This window comes from Danio rerio, chromosome 16, assembly GCF_052040795.2.
Source record: "Danio rerio strain M-AB ecotype USA chromosome 16, GRCz13ab, whole genome shotgun sequence".
Taxonomy (NCBI): Eukaryota; Metazoa; Chordata; class Actinopteri; order Cypriniformes; family Danionidae; genus Danio; species Danio rerio.
Genome location: NC_141036.1, coordinates 56,071,752 through 56,085,000, shown reverse-complemented (window position 1 = coordinate 56,085,000; position 13,249 = coordinate 56,071,752). Strand labels below are relative to the sequence as shown.

At 37.7% G+C, this 13,249-nt stretch overlaps 3 protein-coding genes across 19 annotated transcripts in view; 2 read left to right on the top strand and 1 right to left on the bottom strand.

The window, feature by feature from the left end:
• The window catches only part of lim2.5 (lens intrinsic membrane protein 2.5), a 425,704-nt gene extending 413,946 nt beyond the window's left edge, over positions 1-11,758 (top strand). For all 6 annotated transcript variants that reach the window (XM_087285702.1, XM_087285704.2, XM_087285701.1 and 3 more), the window contains 3 exons: positions 2,060-2,209; positions 2,289-2,423; positions 11,499-11,758. In XM_087285702.1, coding sequence (XP_087141828.1) covers positions 2,060-2,209; positions 2,289-2,423; positions 11,499-11,560 — 347 coding nt within the window. In that variant the 3' untranslated portion in view covers positions 11,561-11,758. The remainder of the gene's footprint in view (positions 1-2,059; positions 2,210-2,288; positions 2,424-11,498) is intronic.
• The window catches only part of etfb (electron transfer flavoprotein subunit beta), a 458,646-nt gene that overhangs the window by 49,297 nt on the left and 396,100 nt on the right, over positions 1-13,249 (top strand). The gene's annotated exons all lie outside the window — the stretch shown is intronic.
• Positions 5,204-10,188, bottom strand: LOC147840446 (uncharacterized). 12 transcript variants are annotated; one of them, XM_087288215.2, is made up of 5 exons: positions 10,005-10,188; positions 9,780-9,847; positions 9,416-9,648; positions 9,160-9,356; positions 5,204-9,057 (listed from the first exon to the last, which is right to left on the bottom strand). In XM_087288215.2, the coding sequence occupies exons 3-5, from the start codon at positions 9,470-9,472 to the stop codon at positions 8,970-8,972; spliced, it is 342 nt and encodes a 113-aa protein (XP_087144341.1). In that variant the 5' UTR covers positions 9,473-9,648; positions 9,780-9,847; positions 10,005-10,188; the 3' UTR covers positions 5,204-8,969. The 12 variants fall into 12 exon arrangements, with proteins under 12 accessions (XP_087144341.1, XP_087144337.1, XP_087144339.1 ...); XM_087288211.2 differs by having other exon boundaries at positions 9,416-9,847; positions 9,949-10,188; XM_087288213.2 differs by having other exon boundaries at positions 5,204-9,356; positions 9,949-10,188.

Here is a 13,249-nt window from a genome sequence, read left to right as displayed (position 1 = left end):
TTCGTTTGAAAGTGTAGAATCTATATTTGTACATATGCATCACTTTAGTATTTATTCTACTGTACAAAATGTATTTACACTTAAAAACACAGTATTTTGGAGACCAGAGCTAGGGATTTTCATTGGTTCATTTTCATACTTTTCATATGACACATTTACAAGTTATAGCTGAAATGAAAGCTCTTGCCGGTGCTCATACAGTTCTATAATTCTTTTTATTGAATTATATTCACATATCAAACAGTTGTCGAATGAATTGTGGTGTTTCCATGGCGCAGGAATGTAAACAATACATTCATGATCAATTAGCAGCCCCAGATAGCTCAGACAGCTGTCATCTCTTACCTTATGCTGTGCGCTTCAGGGCCATTTCTCCTCGGTTTTTTGAGGTGATGTGCATAAGTAATCCTTTTATATGTCTGATGTGGTCCAAACACAGTGAATTATGTTTGATCAAACAAAAGAACAGTGAAATATGTAAACAAGGATCGGTTTCTGTGGCTTGTGTAGCACCTCTCATCAGTTGGAATACAAGATTATAGATTAGATAGATTATGGTGGAGACATTTTTCTTTTTTCCTATGATTAGACATGTGCAGGAACCACCAAAATTAATTACAGCACCCTAGACCACACAGAACCTATTTTAAAGCCTAAATTTAACCTAAATTTAAAGCTTCCCAAATCCACATGCAGGGGTGTAAATGCAAAAATTTGGTATCATTTTAAAGAAAACCCATTGAATTTTCATAAAACACTGTTGAAAGTGTTTAAAATAGCTGTATATGTCGTCTATATTTTTATTTCTTTTTTATAGACTCAGATTTGAAAGTGAAGGTACACTTTCAAATCTGAGTTTATAAAAAAAAAATACAAAAAGCGCCTCTTTTTGATGTTTATTAAAACACAGACAACATATACAGCTATTTTAAACACTTTCAATAGTGTTTTATGAAAATTCAAAGGGTTTTCTTTAAAATGATACCAAATGTTTGCATGTACACCTCTCCATGTGGATTTGGGAAGCTTTTAAATTTGGTTAGGCAAAATAGATGCGGAAATCCCAAAATAACAGCAGAGTTTTACTTGGTAATAAGTCTTGAACAACACCAATCAACAAACTCTTGTTTTTGTGTAGCTTCGTATGAAATGTATTGTTTTGTGCATGAATTTCACACTCACATGTCTTTTAAAAACAGCTATTATAAGTTTGTTTACTTTGAACAGATGGGATCAACAGAGGCGATTGATTAAAGGCATCAGAGGTCTGCCTTATCAGTTGTTTTCAAAAAATCTATTTCCCTGTGGAAAAAAAATGAACAGTGTTTTACTTTCAGAACCCGGTCGTTTTTGCTCTGCTGTTGTATTTTTATTTAATATTTTTAATTTATTTGTATTTTTCATCCATCCATCCTAAACTAAGCAGAATTAAGTTGTTACGATTCTAAAATCTATGGATCATGCATTCATTTTCTTTCCGGCTTAGTCCCTTTATTAATCTGGCGTCGCCACAGCGGAATGAACCGCCAACTTATCCAGCATATGTTTTACGCAGCGGTTCACACACATACACTACGGACAATTTAGCTCACCTAATTCATCTATAGCGCATGTGTTTGGACTTGTTGGGAAACGGGAGCACCTGGAGGAAACCCACGCCAACACAGGGAGAACATACAAACTCCACACAGAAATGCCCACTGACCCAGCCAGGGCTCAAACCAGCGACCTTTTTGCTATGAGGGGATTGTGCCACCCACTGTGCCACCGTGCAGCCCCACACATAAATTGTCAAAACAAAACCTTTTTTCGACACAATATATATGTATATATTTGTGTGTTTGTGTGTGTATTCACCTTTAATTTATTCCTAAAAAATTAGAGAACAAATAAATATTTTACAAATATAATTTTCTGAAAAATTAAGTTAAAGGACTAAAGAATGTAAGATAACATTCTTCCATTTTCCAACCATCAAATCTTTGAGAAGTTTATTATAAAAGTCACTATTAGCAATGGCTAATGTCTCTGTCTGATGTTATGTTTGTGATCCTCACAGCGTACTGGAATGCAACACGGGCCTTCATGATCCTGTCAGCCATGTCGTGTTTTGCTGGAATAATCGCAGGAATCCTCTCCTTCGCTCACTTCTCCGCCTTCGAGAGGTTCAACCGTTCCTTTGCAGCAGGAATCATGTTTTTCATTTCCAGTACGTCTTTCTCTTGCGTACACCTGTTGAATAGTGTAATCTGAGAGATCTTCATGTCTAATTTCTGTATCTCCTAAAGCTCTGTTTGTTCTGCTGGCGATGGCCATTTACACCGGCGTGACTGTCAACTTCCTGGGAAAGCGTTTCGGGGACTGGAGATTCTCCTGGTCCTACATTCTGGGCTGGGTTGCTCTGCTCATGACCTTTTTTTCAGGTCAGTAAAGATTTAACATTAGTTTTGTTTCATTGTCCACTTTAAAGGATGTTTACACGACAAAGATTTCAGCCAAAAATTGGGAACTTTTTATGCTTTACCTGTTTGTTTACACAGTTTTCAGCCAAAATAGGAAACAATTTATACATGAAAAAAACAGAAACTTTTTATACTGTTTTGCCTGTTCGTTTACGCAAAGTTTTCAGCAAAAAATAAGAAACATATTATACTGTTTGCCTGTTTGTTTACACAGCTTTCAGCCCAAAACCAGACAATTTTTATGTATTTTACCTGTTCGTTTACGCAAAGTTTTCAGCAAAAGCCGGAATTTTTAAAATATATTTTGCCTGTTCGTTTACGCAAAGTTTTCAGCCCAAAACTGGAAACTTTTTTGCATTTTGCCTGTTTGTTTACGCAAAGTTTTTAGCCAAAAAACATAAACTTTTATGTGTTTTCAGCCAAAAATAGGAAACTTTTATACGTTATGATTGTTTCATTTACACAAATTTTTCAGCCCAAAACCGGAAACCTTATATGTGCTTTGTCTGTTTGTTAACTCAAAGTTTTCAGCCAAGAAACAGAACATTTTTATATTATTTGCTTGTTCGTTTACACAGAGCTTTTAGCTAAAATCAGGAAATAATTTATGCAGTTTGCCTGTTTGTTTACAGCCAAAATGGGAAATATTTTAAGTTTTTCTTGTTTGTTTATACAACAAAGTTTTCATCCAAAAATGGGACGTATTGTGTGTGTTTTGCCAGTTCATTTTACACAAAGTTTTTTAGCTAAAAATGAGTCACATTTATTTGTTTTGCCTATTTATTTATTTTTATACAACAAAAGTTTCCAGCCATATACAAGAAACTTTTAATGCATTTTGCCTGTTCATTGACACAATATGGGCCCTGTAAAACACCCGGCACAATAAGGTGCAAGAAGTGTTTGCCCCAATGTGTTACTATTTTCAGACTAGCGCAACCTTAATTTTTCCATTTTCCAACATTTTGTTTAAATAGCGAATCCATTTGCGCCACTTTGTGGACTAATGGTTGTGTCAGTCTAGATAAGAGGTGTGTTAAGGCGCATTGTTGGCTTGTTGATATTTTGAAGAACTAAAATAGACTCTGCAATAGACCAGCTGAAAGCAGATCTAAAGTCCAGCGCAGAGCACATGAGACAAAAACACACAGGATGTACAGCAATACATTCACAAACATCTTTACGAATGAAAACGAATTAAAGGATTTAAATATTACAAAAATTATTATTAACCCTCTCAGGCTCAAATTAAGTTTTAGAAACAGGAAACATCTGATATTTGGGGAAAATTATCATATGGGGTAGTACAATAGAATCCTGACTCTTTTTTTTTTTTAGAGAGACCTTCACATGCAAGGCGTTCTGGGATGTTGCAGATTTGCAACATTGGCCCAGTGTGGTAATTAGACACTGACGACTGAATATGAACTTTTTATATACATTTTTTCAAACAATGTAACAAATTGCTTTTCTGTGGCAGAACAACAACAAAAACAACATGGGATCCAAATCCAATATCTCAAATCCTCATTGAGTAGGTCATGTTTCCAAGTCACTTTGTCATGTGGTACTCCAAGAAACAGTTTTCGTCTTTTGTGTCATCTGGTGTGCAAGTGGGGAAACTGTGTGTTGCTAATGGACAACCAAGTCCTGCAGTGGCACTTCTGAGTTAAAAAAAACTCATAAAATATGTATCTGGAGTAATAAGGTAGTTAATTTTTAACTGTTGCAAATCTGCAACGCCTGCCTTGAGAGGGTTAAAATTATTTTACACTACCTCCATGACTTCTTCATCTCAGGTTTTTTTTTTTTCAGTTTATTCATCACATCTTGCTTTTGTATAACGTTATTATTATTAGTAGTAGTAGTAGTAGTTGTAGTATTTTTTAAATGCATATTTATATTTGCTTTATTTAAAAAAAGTTTAGAGTTGTCCACCTGTTGGGTTTTAGACCATATGGGAGTGTATTTTTCCATCCTTAAAATAGCAAAAGTGGATTCGGACACACCCTTAATGCTCTTGTGTCATGTGCTTTAGACTTTGCATCTAGATCATTATAATAGTGCCCAGACAGTGTTTTTTGGGAATGAAAACACATGAATCTGAAAGCAGTTTACAAAGTGCCATAGTAGTCATGTCTGTGTAAACACCCTAAACAAAGTCTTCGAACATGATGACATCATGTAGGTTTATGGGATCTGTTTGGTGTATTGTAGATTAAAGACAAGTGTTTGCTAACGCTTCTTCTGCAATGTCTGGATATTCTTGCATTACCTTACATTACTTTACATACTAACAGTAGAGACGCATACGGCAAATGCTTCATACATAAAGTAACAGTGCAAAAAACTGGCCTGGCATACATATAACAACATTTTAGCCCTTTTCCGTGGATGTATAAATGCAGATCGTTTTGAAAACTTTGTTGTGTAAATGTAAAACACTTTTCAAATGCAAGAGAAAAGATGCAGGAGTTTTTGTTTTTGGCTACATCTTTGTCATGTAAACATAGGCTTAGACTTCCGACTGTTACATTTTCTTATTTTGATTAATTTCTGAAGCTTTCACGATATACGGCATTATCATGATATATTACATTAATATTACATTAAGAAGTATAATAACCAAAAAAAAACTTAGTGTATTGCTTTATTGTATAAACATGTTCAGAGCAAATACATTTTCAATTAAACGTAATTACAAAAGTACAATACGTAACACTTTACAATAAAGTATTCAATTCAATTCAATTCAATTCAGCTTTATTTGTATAGCGCTTTTACAATGTAGATTGTGTCAAAGCAGCTTCACATAAATGGTCATAGTAATTGGAACAGTGTGGTTCAGGTTTTAGTGTTTAAGTTCAGTTCAGTTCAGTTTAGCTCTGTTCAGTGTGATTTAATCATTACTGAGAGTTCAAACACTGAAGAGCAAATTCAACGATGCGTAGCTCTACCAATCCTGAACCATGCGAGGCAGTGGCGACAGCGGAGAGGGAAAAAAAACTTCACCTGATGGGAGTGAAGAAAAAAAACCTTGAGAGAACCAGACTCAGTTGGGCACGACCATTTTAATTTCTCCGCTGGCCAAAAGTCTTGTGCAGAACTTCATTCGCCGTGGTTTATGCTGGAAGATGGCCTCAATGAAGACTCGTCTGTCCCTGGAGCGTCGCTGGAATCAGACTCATGTTCTCCACTCCCCACGACCATCAGCGCAGCAGCAGCTCAGGATATGGCCTGGTCCCGGATATGGAATCCTTGGGATCATCACGTCGCTGGTCTTGGATCCAATCAGTGACTCCGCATAATCTGAGGACCTCGGGATGAGTATCCCCAGGTGAAAATAGAGAATAAAGAGAATAATTAGCGTAGCTGCTGTTCATAGTGTATATAAGCAAGATGTAGAAGCCAGTGTGGAACCTGCTAGGTGATGCACTGAGTGTATGCTTTACTAAACAGATAGGTCTTTAATCTAGTTTTGAACTGGGAGAGTGTGTCTGAGCCTCGGACATTACCAGGAAGGCTATTCCAGAGTGTAGGAGCCATGAAAGAGAAGGCTCGACCTCCTTTACTTGATTTTGCTATTCTAGGTACTACCAGAAGCCCTGAATTTTGAGATCTTAAGGAGCGAGTTGGTTCGTAGCGAGACAGAAGGTTGGTTAGATAAACAGGAGCTAGATTATTTAGAGCTTTATAGGTGAGAAGTAATATTTTAAATTCAATACGAAATTTAACAGGCAGCCAGTGTAAGGAGGATAAAATTGGGGTTATATGATCATATTTTCTAGACCTGGTCAGAACTCTGGCTGCTGCATTTTGCACTAATTGAAGTTTGTTAATAGAGGATGCCGGGCAGCCAGCAAATAGAGCATTACAGTAATCCAGTCTCGAAGTCATAAAAGCATGGACTAGCTTTTCTGCATCTGTGATGGATAGCATATTTCGTAATTTAGCGATATTTCTCAGATGAAAGAAGGCAGTTTTTGTGACATGGGATATATGGTTTTTAAAAGTTAGATTGCTGTCTAATATGACACCCAAATCTTTTATAGTAGAGCTAAAGCTAACTTTGTATCCCTCTAATTGTAAATTGAGTTGCGAGATCTGCTGTGTGCAAGATTTAGGCCCAATAAGTAATAATTCTGTTTTGTCTGAGTTTAAGAGAAGAAAATTGTTGGTCATCCAGTCTTTGATGTCTTTGATACACTCAGTTAGTTTAGAAAGTTCAGACGTCTCGTCAGGTTTAGTGGAAATATATAATTGAGTATCATCTGCATAGCAGTGAAAGCTGATCCCATGTCTTCTAATAATGTCTCCCATAGGTAGCATGTAAATTGTAAACAGTAAAGGGCCTAAAACTGATCCTTGAGGCACCCCATACTTTACTGGGCAGATTTGTGAAGGCTGTCCATTAAGATTTACAAACTGGTAGCGGTCAGTTAAGTATGACTTAAACCATTGTAGAGCCTGTCCCTGGACACCTGTAGACTTTAAGCGATTTATGAGGATATTGTGGTCAATGGTATCAAATGCCGCACTAAGATCGAGTAAAACTAATAGCGAGACGCACCCTCGGTCAGCAGCTAAGAGTAAATCGTTGGTTATTTTCACTAAGGCGGTTTCTGTACTGTGGTGAGCCCTGAAACCTGACTGAAACACTTCAAAAATATTGTTCGTCTGCAGAAAAGAGCATAATTGAGTGGAAACAACTTTTTCTAGTATTTTAGACATAAATGGAAGATTTGAAATAGGCCTATAGTTAGCTAAGTTGTTGGTGTCTAGTTGCGGTTTCTTAATAATAGGCTTAATAACAGCTAGCTTGTAAGAGTTTGGAACATGGCCTATAGATAAAGAAGAGTTGATAATGTTAAGAAGAGGTTCTCCTATAGCAGGTAGCAGCTCTTTCAGTAATTTTGTTGGAATTGAGTCCAGCATACACGTAGCTGGTTTAGAGCTATTTATAATTTTCACTAACTCTTCATGTTCTATGATTTTGAAGCAGTGTAGGTTATTATTATGATTTAATGAAATATTTACAGGATTTGGAGTATAAGCCGGTGCAGAAAGTTTGGCATCTCCTATTTTCTGTCTAAAGCCTTCTATTTTATTACTGAAAAAATTCATGAAGTCATCACTACTAATTTGCGGTGGAGTAGTTTGTTCCAAGGATGACCGATTATTTGCTAATTTAGAGATGGTGTTAAATAAAAATCTAGGATTGTTATGATTATTTTCTATCAGTTTGCGCAGGTGCTCGGTCCTGGCAGATTTTAGAGCCCTCCTATAGCTGGACATACTGTCTTTGTACGCAATTCTAAAGACCTCTAAATTAGTTTTTTTCCATTTACGTTCCAGGGCGCGGGTTGCTGTTTTGAGCGCACGAGTATGACTATTATACCATGGTATAGTTTTAATCTCTCTAGCCTTTTTTAATTTTATGGGTGCCACAGTATTTAGTGTGCTAGTAAAGATGGCATCCATACTGCTGGTTACTACATCAAGATCATTTGAGTTTGCGGGTGCATTACGAAATAGAGAGAGATCAGGTAAGTTATTTATAAATTCATCTTTAGTTGACGGAACAATAGTTCTACTAGGGCGGAGTATTGGAGCGGGTTTGCTGATTTCAGGTAAACATAGCTTATATAGTAAGAGGTAGTGATCTGTAATATCATCACTTTGTGGTATAATGTCTACGTCAATAACCTCGATTCCATAAGACAGAATTAGATCTAATGTATGCTTTAAGCGATGGGTTGGACCCACAACGTTTTGCTTTATCCCAAGTGAGTGTATTAAATCCATAAACGCGAGCCCTAATGTATCATTAGCGTCATCTATGTGGATGTTAAAGTCACCTACAATTAGCATTTTATCAGTTTTGACTAGTAAGTCAGAAATAAAATCAGAAAATTCTTTTAGAAATTTGACATAGGGTCCTGGGGGTCTATATATGGTGATTAAAGCGAGAGATAACATAGGTTTTTGTATAGTATCTGGAAGCTGAACATTAAGCGATAATACTTCAAAGGAGCTAAACATAAGTCCGTTTCTCTGTTTAATATTAAGGAAATCACTAAAGATTGATGCAACTCCACCACCACGACCAGTTTGACGAGCCTCATGTTTATATAAGAATCCTGGAGGAGTTGCTTCATTTAAGCTAATATAGTCATTTTGTTTCAGCCAGGTTTCAGTGAGACAGAGTGCATTAAGATTGTTTTCTGTTATTATTTCATTAATGATAAGTGCTTTAGGTGCAAGTGACCTGATGTTTAGGAGACCAAGTTTTACGAAATTTGTATTTTCACTTTCTACTGGTTTTTCTGGTTTGATTCTTACTAGATTTTTCCTGGAGCACACAGTACGTTTATTTCTTAATCTAATAATACGAGGAACAGACACAGTCTCTATAGGATTCGCCAGATATGCGTTACTGATGTTTAAGTGGGGTGAACAAGAGTCTAGGTGGCTATAGTGTGAATTTTGTGAATTTTTACCTGCTAGTCAGATGGTGCGAAGTAGTCTGGAGATGTTGTCCGACAGGAGTTCAGCTCCGGCTCGACTGGGGTGCAGGCCGTCAGGACGGAAGAGCCTAGGACGCTCCCAGAAAAGATTCCAGTTATTAGCAAAGAGCAATTTCTGTTCTTTACACCATGTTATTAGCCATTCATTCAAAGCTAAAAGTCTACTGAACCTTTCATTTCCTCGGCGGTAGGTAGGAAGCGGCCCAGAAACGATGATCTGCGTGGCGGGCGAGGTGCGTCGAACCGTCTCGATCAGGCTCCTGAAGTCCTTCTTCAGGATCTCCGACTGCCGGAGCCCGGTGTCGTTTGTCCCCACGTGGAGGACAACGGCACCAGGGCTCTCGGCAGCGCCCAGGATGGTTGGAATCTGTGTAGAAATATTTTTCACACGGGCACCAGGAAAGCAGAAAGTACGTACTTTATTACCTTTTGAGGAGGCGGCACGGACGTGACGAACGATCGAGTCACCGATGATGGCCACATCGGGACCCGACTCGCGGAGAGGGGAGAAGCGGTTCTCCGTGGAGATCTCGAACACAGGCGGAGACGTTCTGCCCCGGGATCTGGGAAGCACCTTGCGCGGCTGCACCCAGGCGCCGTGGTAGCCGGGTGTCGGCGTGAACGACGCCTGGCTGAGCCGCGCCCCGGGTGCGCTGGGCCTGGACAGAGAAGGACGCGGGGTTGAGGTAGAGGGAATGATGTGGTTGTAATTTCCACGTACCTTAGGTGATGAGACGGCCTTAGCATTAGGTACGGCTAGAAGCCGTTCCCGTAGCCGCGACCGTCTTACCACCAGCGCGCGGATCTGGGACTCCACTTCTTCCAGCTCCAGCTCCAACGCCTCCATCGATGCTTCTCCTGCACACAAGGACAGAGACGGAAGCGACATTTTACGGGGTAAAGAGCAAAGCCAGTAAGTCAAAAGTGTATGGTTAAAGAGGTCGGTAGCTTTAGCTGACCAGCGGCGCTAGCAGGCTAAAGCTACAAACAACAGGCGGATGCTCGAGGGACAGACCGTTTTTAAAGCAGCTTTGTTTGTATAAATGTATTAAGGGTTTGGTCACCCTAAGTAGGAGAGACAAATACTTAGCGAATGAGGAAGAATTTAATGATTAAGATTTAAATTGCGAGTAAATAGCAAGTCCAAACTTCAAGCACACAGTGTGTGACCGAACGGAGACAGTGACGCCAGTGACGTCACTCGAGCATGCAATGAGTTGCAGGTCACTCGAGCATGCAAAGTATCATTGGTAAACGTTACCTAATTGATTAAAATCAATGATAACAATATTGTGCACCATATATTGAATTACTGAATGTACAGTTGAAACCAGAAGTTTACATACACTCTAAAAAAAGGAACATAACCATTTTTTAAAAAAATGTCTGATGGTAAATCATACTAAACGTTTACTATTTTAGGTACGTTAGGATTACCTAAATGATTTACATTTGCTAAATACCAGAATAATGAGAGCATTTTTTTTGGAGAATTGTTTTATTAATTTCTAGACAGTCAAAAGTTTACCTACATTTCCTTAGTGTTTTTTTTTTAGTTTTGCTTTTAGGCTGTATTACTTTGGTCAAATATTTTGGGTATCCTTCCACAAGCTTCTCACAATAGTTTGAAGGAATTTTGGCCCATTCCTCCTGACAGAATTGTTGTAACTCAGTCAGAATTGGTGTAACTGCCCACAAATTTTCTATAGGATTGAGATCAGGGCTTTGTGATGGCCACTCCAAAACATTCACTGTGTTGTCCTTAAAGCTCATTTTAACTTATTTGGCAGTATGCTTAGGGTCATGGTCTGTTTGGAAGACCCATTTGTGGTAAAGTTTTAATTTCCTGACTGATGTCTTGAGATGTTGCTTCAGTATTTCTCCATAATGTTCTTTCTTCATGATGCTGTTAAGTGGACCAGTCCTTCCTGCAACAAACCAGCCCCACAACATGATGCTGCCGCCCCCATACTTCACAGCTGGCATGGTGTTTCTGGGCTTGTAATCTTTCCCCTTTTGTTCTCCAAATTTGGTCATTATGGCCAAACAGTTCAATCTTAGTTCCATCAGAGCACAGGACATGTCTCCAAATATTATTTTTCCCAGTTTAATTGAGCAAATTTATATCTGTATTTTTTGTTGATTCTGGTTTGCTGATTTTCCCTTGTTGTCACACAAGGAAGCAGTGTGTTTGAGGTTTTCCTTAAATACTATTCTACAGTTGTGCCTCCAATTAACTCAAATGTTGTCAATCAGCCAATCAGAGACTTCCAAAACCTTGACAAGGTTGTTAATTGTAAACTTGACTTTTAAGAAAAATTAAAACAATTTTTCAAAAATATCTCTCTCATTATTCTGCTATTAAGCATTACAGAAACAAATTAGATAATCCTAACTTACCTAAAAGAGAAAAAGTTTAGTCACATAACTTCTGACTTTTTTTTAAATGGTTTCAACTGTATGTGTGGTTCAGCTGTTGATCTCCTAAATGTGTGTTTTGTTTCTGCAGGTATTTTTTACATGTGTGCCTACAGGATGCATGAATGCAGAAGAGTGGCCGGCACTCGCTAAAACCAGAGACAAGCAAACATTCATCACCCAAGTATTTGATTATCTGATCCCACTTATAAAATACAGAGAAAAAAGACACTGTCAGATTTCACTAGTTGCAATCACAACAATACTCATTTAAGATTTGAATCACTTGAATTAACTGAAGCATTTTTCATGCACAGAGTGAAAAATCTCTAATAAAATTTGTTCTTGTCATTTATTGTTGTTTTGTTTGTTTAATGTTTGGCTTGGAGGAACCGATTGAATGTTTGCATGATACGTAAAAAAATATATATACATGAAATAAATGGTAAATTTTAAGACCCTGTGATTTGCATAATGCATAAAACACTGACAGAATTGTGAAATCCTGTCAGAAAAACACAATGTACTTGGCAAAATTTGGATGTATGAGTTGCAGGTTTGCACTTTTAATGAAACCAGTAGCCTATTGGTCCAATACAATTATTCTCTAAAATAAAAGTTTAACTCTTTGATCACTAACATTAAATGTAACCAATAAAATATAGTTTAATAAACTTATATATAATACTTTCTTGAAATTGTATTATTAAAGGTGCAGTATGTAAGTTTGACACTCAGTGGTTGAACTAGGTATTGCAATCCTGGATCAAAACATGCAAGCACAGGTTGTCAGATTGACAACACCAACAGGAGCGAGCCTGACTATCGAGCCTAAAGGCTGATTTAAATCGTGCTCTACTGTATATAAAAGCAACAACACGTGATAGAAGGAATATTCTTCATACTAAAAGGAGTTTTTGCTTCTATTTCTTCCAGCTGAACAACAGAAAACTGATAATGATCAGCTCAGTTACACCTCATGTGCTTTATTCAGTGTTAAATGCTAATGATGCGAGTCTGAATGCCATTATACATGACATTTATTGTCATACTACTGAAAGCAGCAGCAGATAGTTCACCTCAGATCTGGAAAATAAACTGTTTAAAATGTAATTTTAGAACCGTGTCTCAGTGCAAGCCAACACATATCAGTGATTCAGCATCTACATTTAATAATGCTAAAGAGGTTTAATATGTATTAATTAGATCATAAACTTTACCGTTTTGTTGGAGTGCAGTGAGTGCACTATTCTGTGCTTCTGAATGGCTGTATTTACATTTCTGTCGTGTTCCGTCTAGTGCAAACAGCCCAATTGCTTATCACTGCAAATCTTGTCATGTAGCGTCACGTTAGGACACGGGTTTACAGTTTAACCTCCTCACCTAATGTTTACGTTATATTACGAATATTTCTGAGTCTGCTGTTGTCCACCGGAGGTCGCATTTCACTCATGGACTCACACTTTGAGAGGCTTCATGATTGAATGAATGAAATGCGCTGTTTTTCACCAAGGCAACCCGGGTTCTGAAATATAATCAGCTAAACTGACATTGGACGGGTTAAAAGAACCAAAACAAAGACGTTACTCTCATTTTCAAAGCAGAATATCTGTCTTTAGCATTGTTTTTCAGATAAACACGAATGTTCACTTAGCATATTTCTTAAGTATCTGCAAACATATTATGGTATTTTTAAGCTTTAGAAGAGTCAAAAACTTACATACAGCACCTTTACGCCTCATTTAGATGGGGCATCAGCGTCAACGCTTCCTATTCACTTTCAATGGGTGATGTCAAGCATTGCCGAACTGAATTGTAGATCTGTCAGCATTTGGAATTTCT

What these genes read in the sequence shown, in the direction of transcription:
- LOC147840446 (XM_087288204.2), bottom strand. Translation starts at nt 9,836, where the DNA reads ATGGAGGCGTTGGAGCTGGAGCTGGAAGAAGTGGAGTCCCAGATCCGC.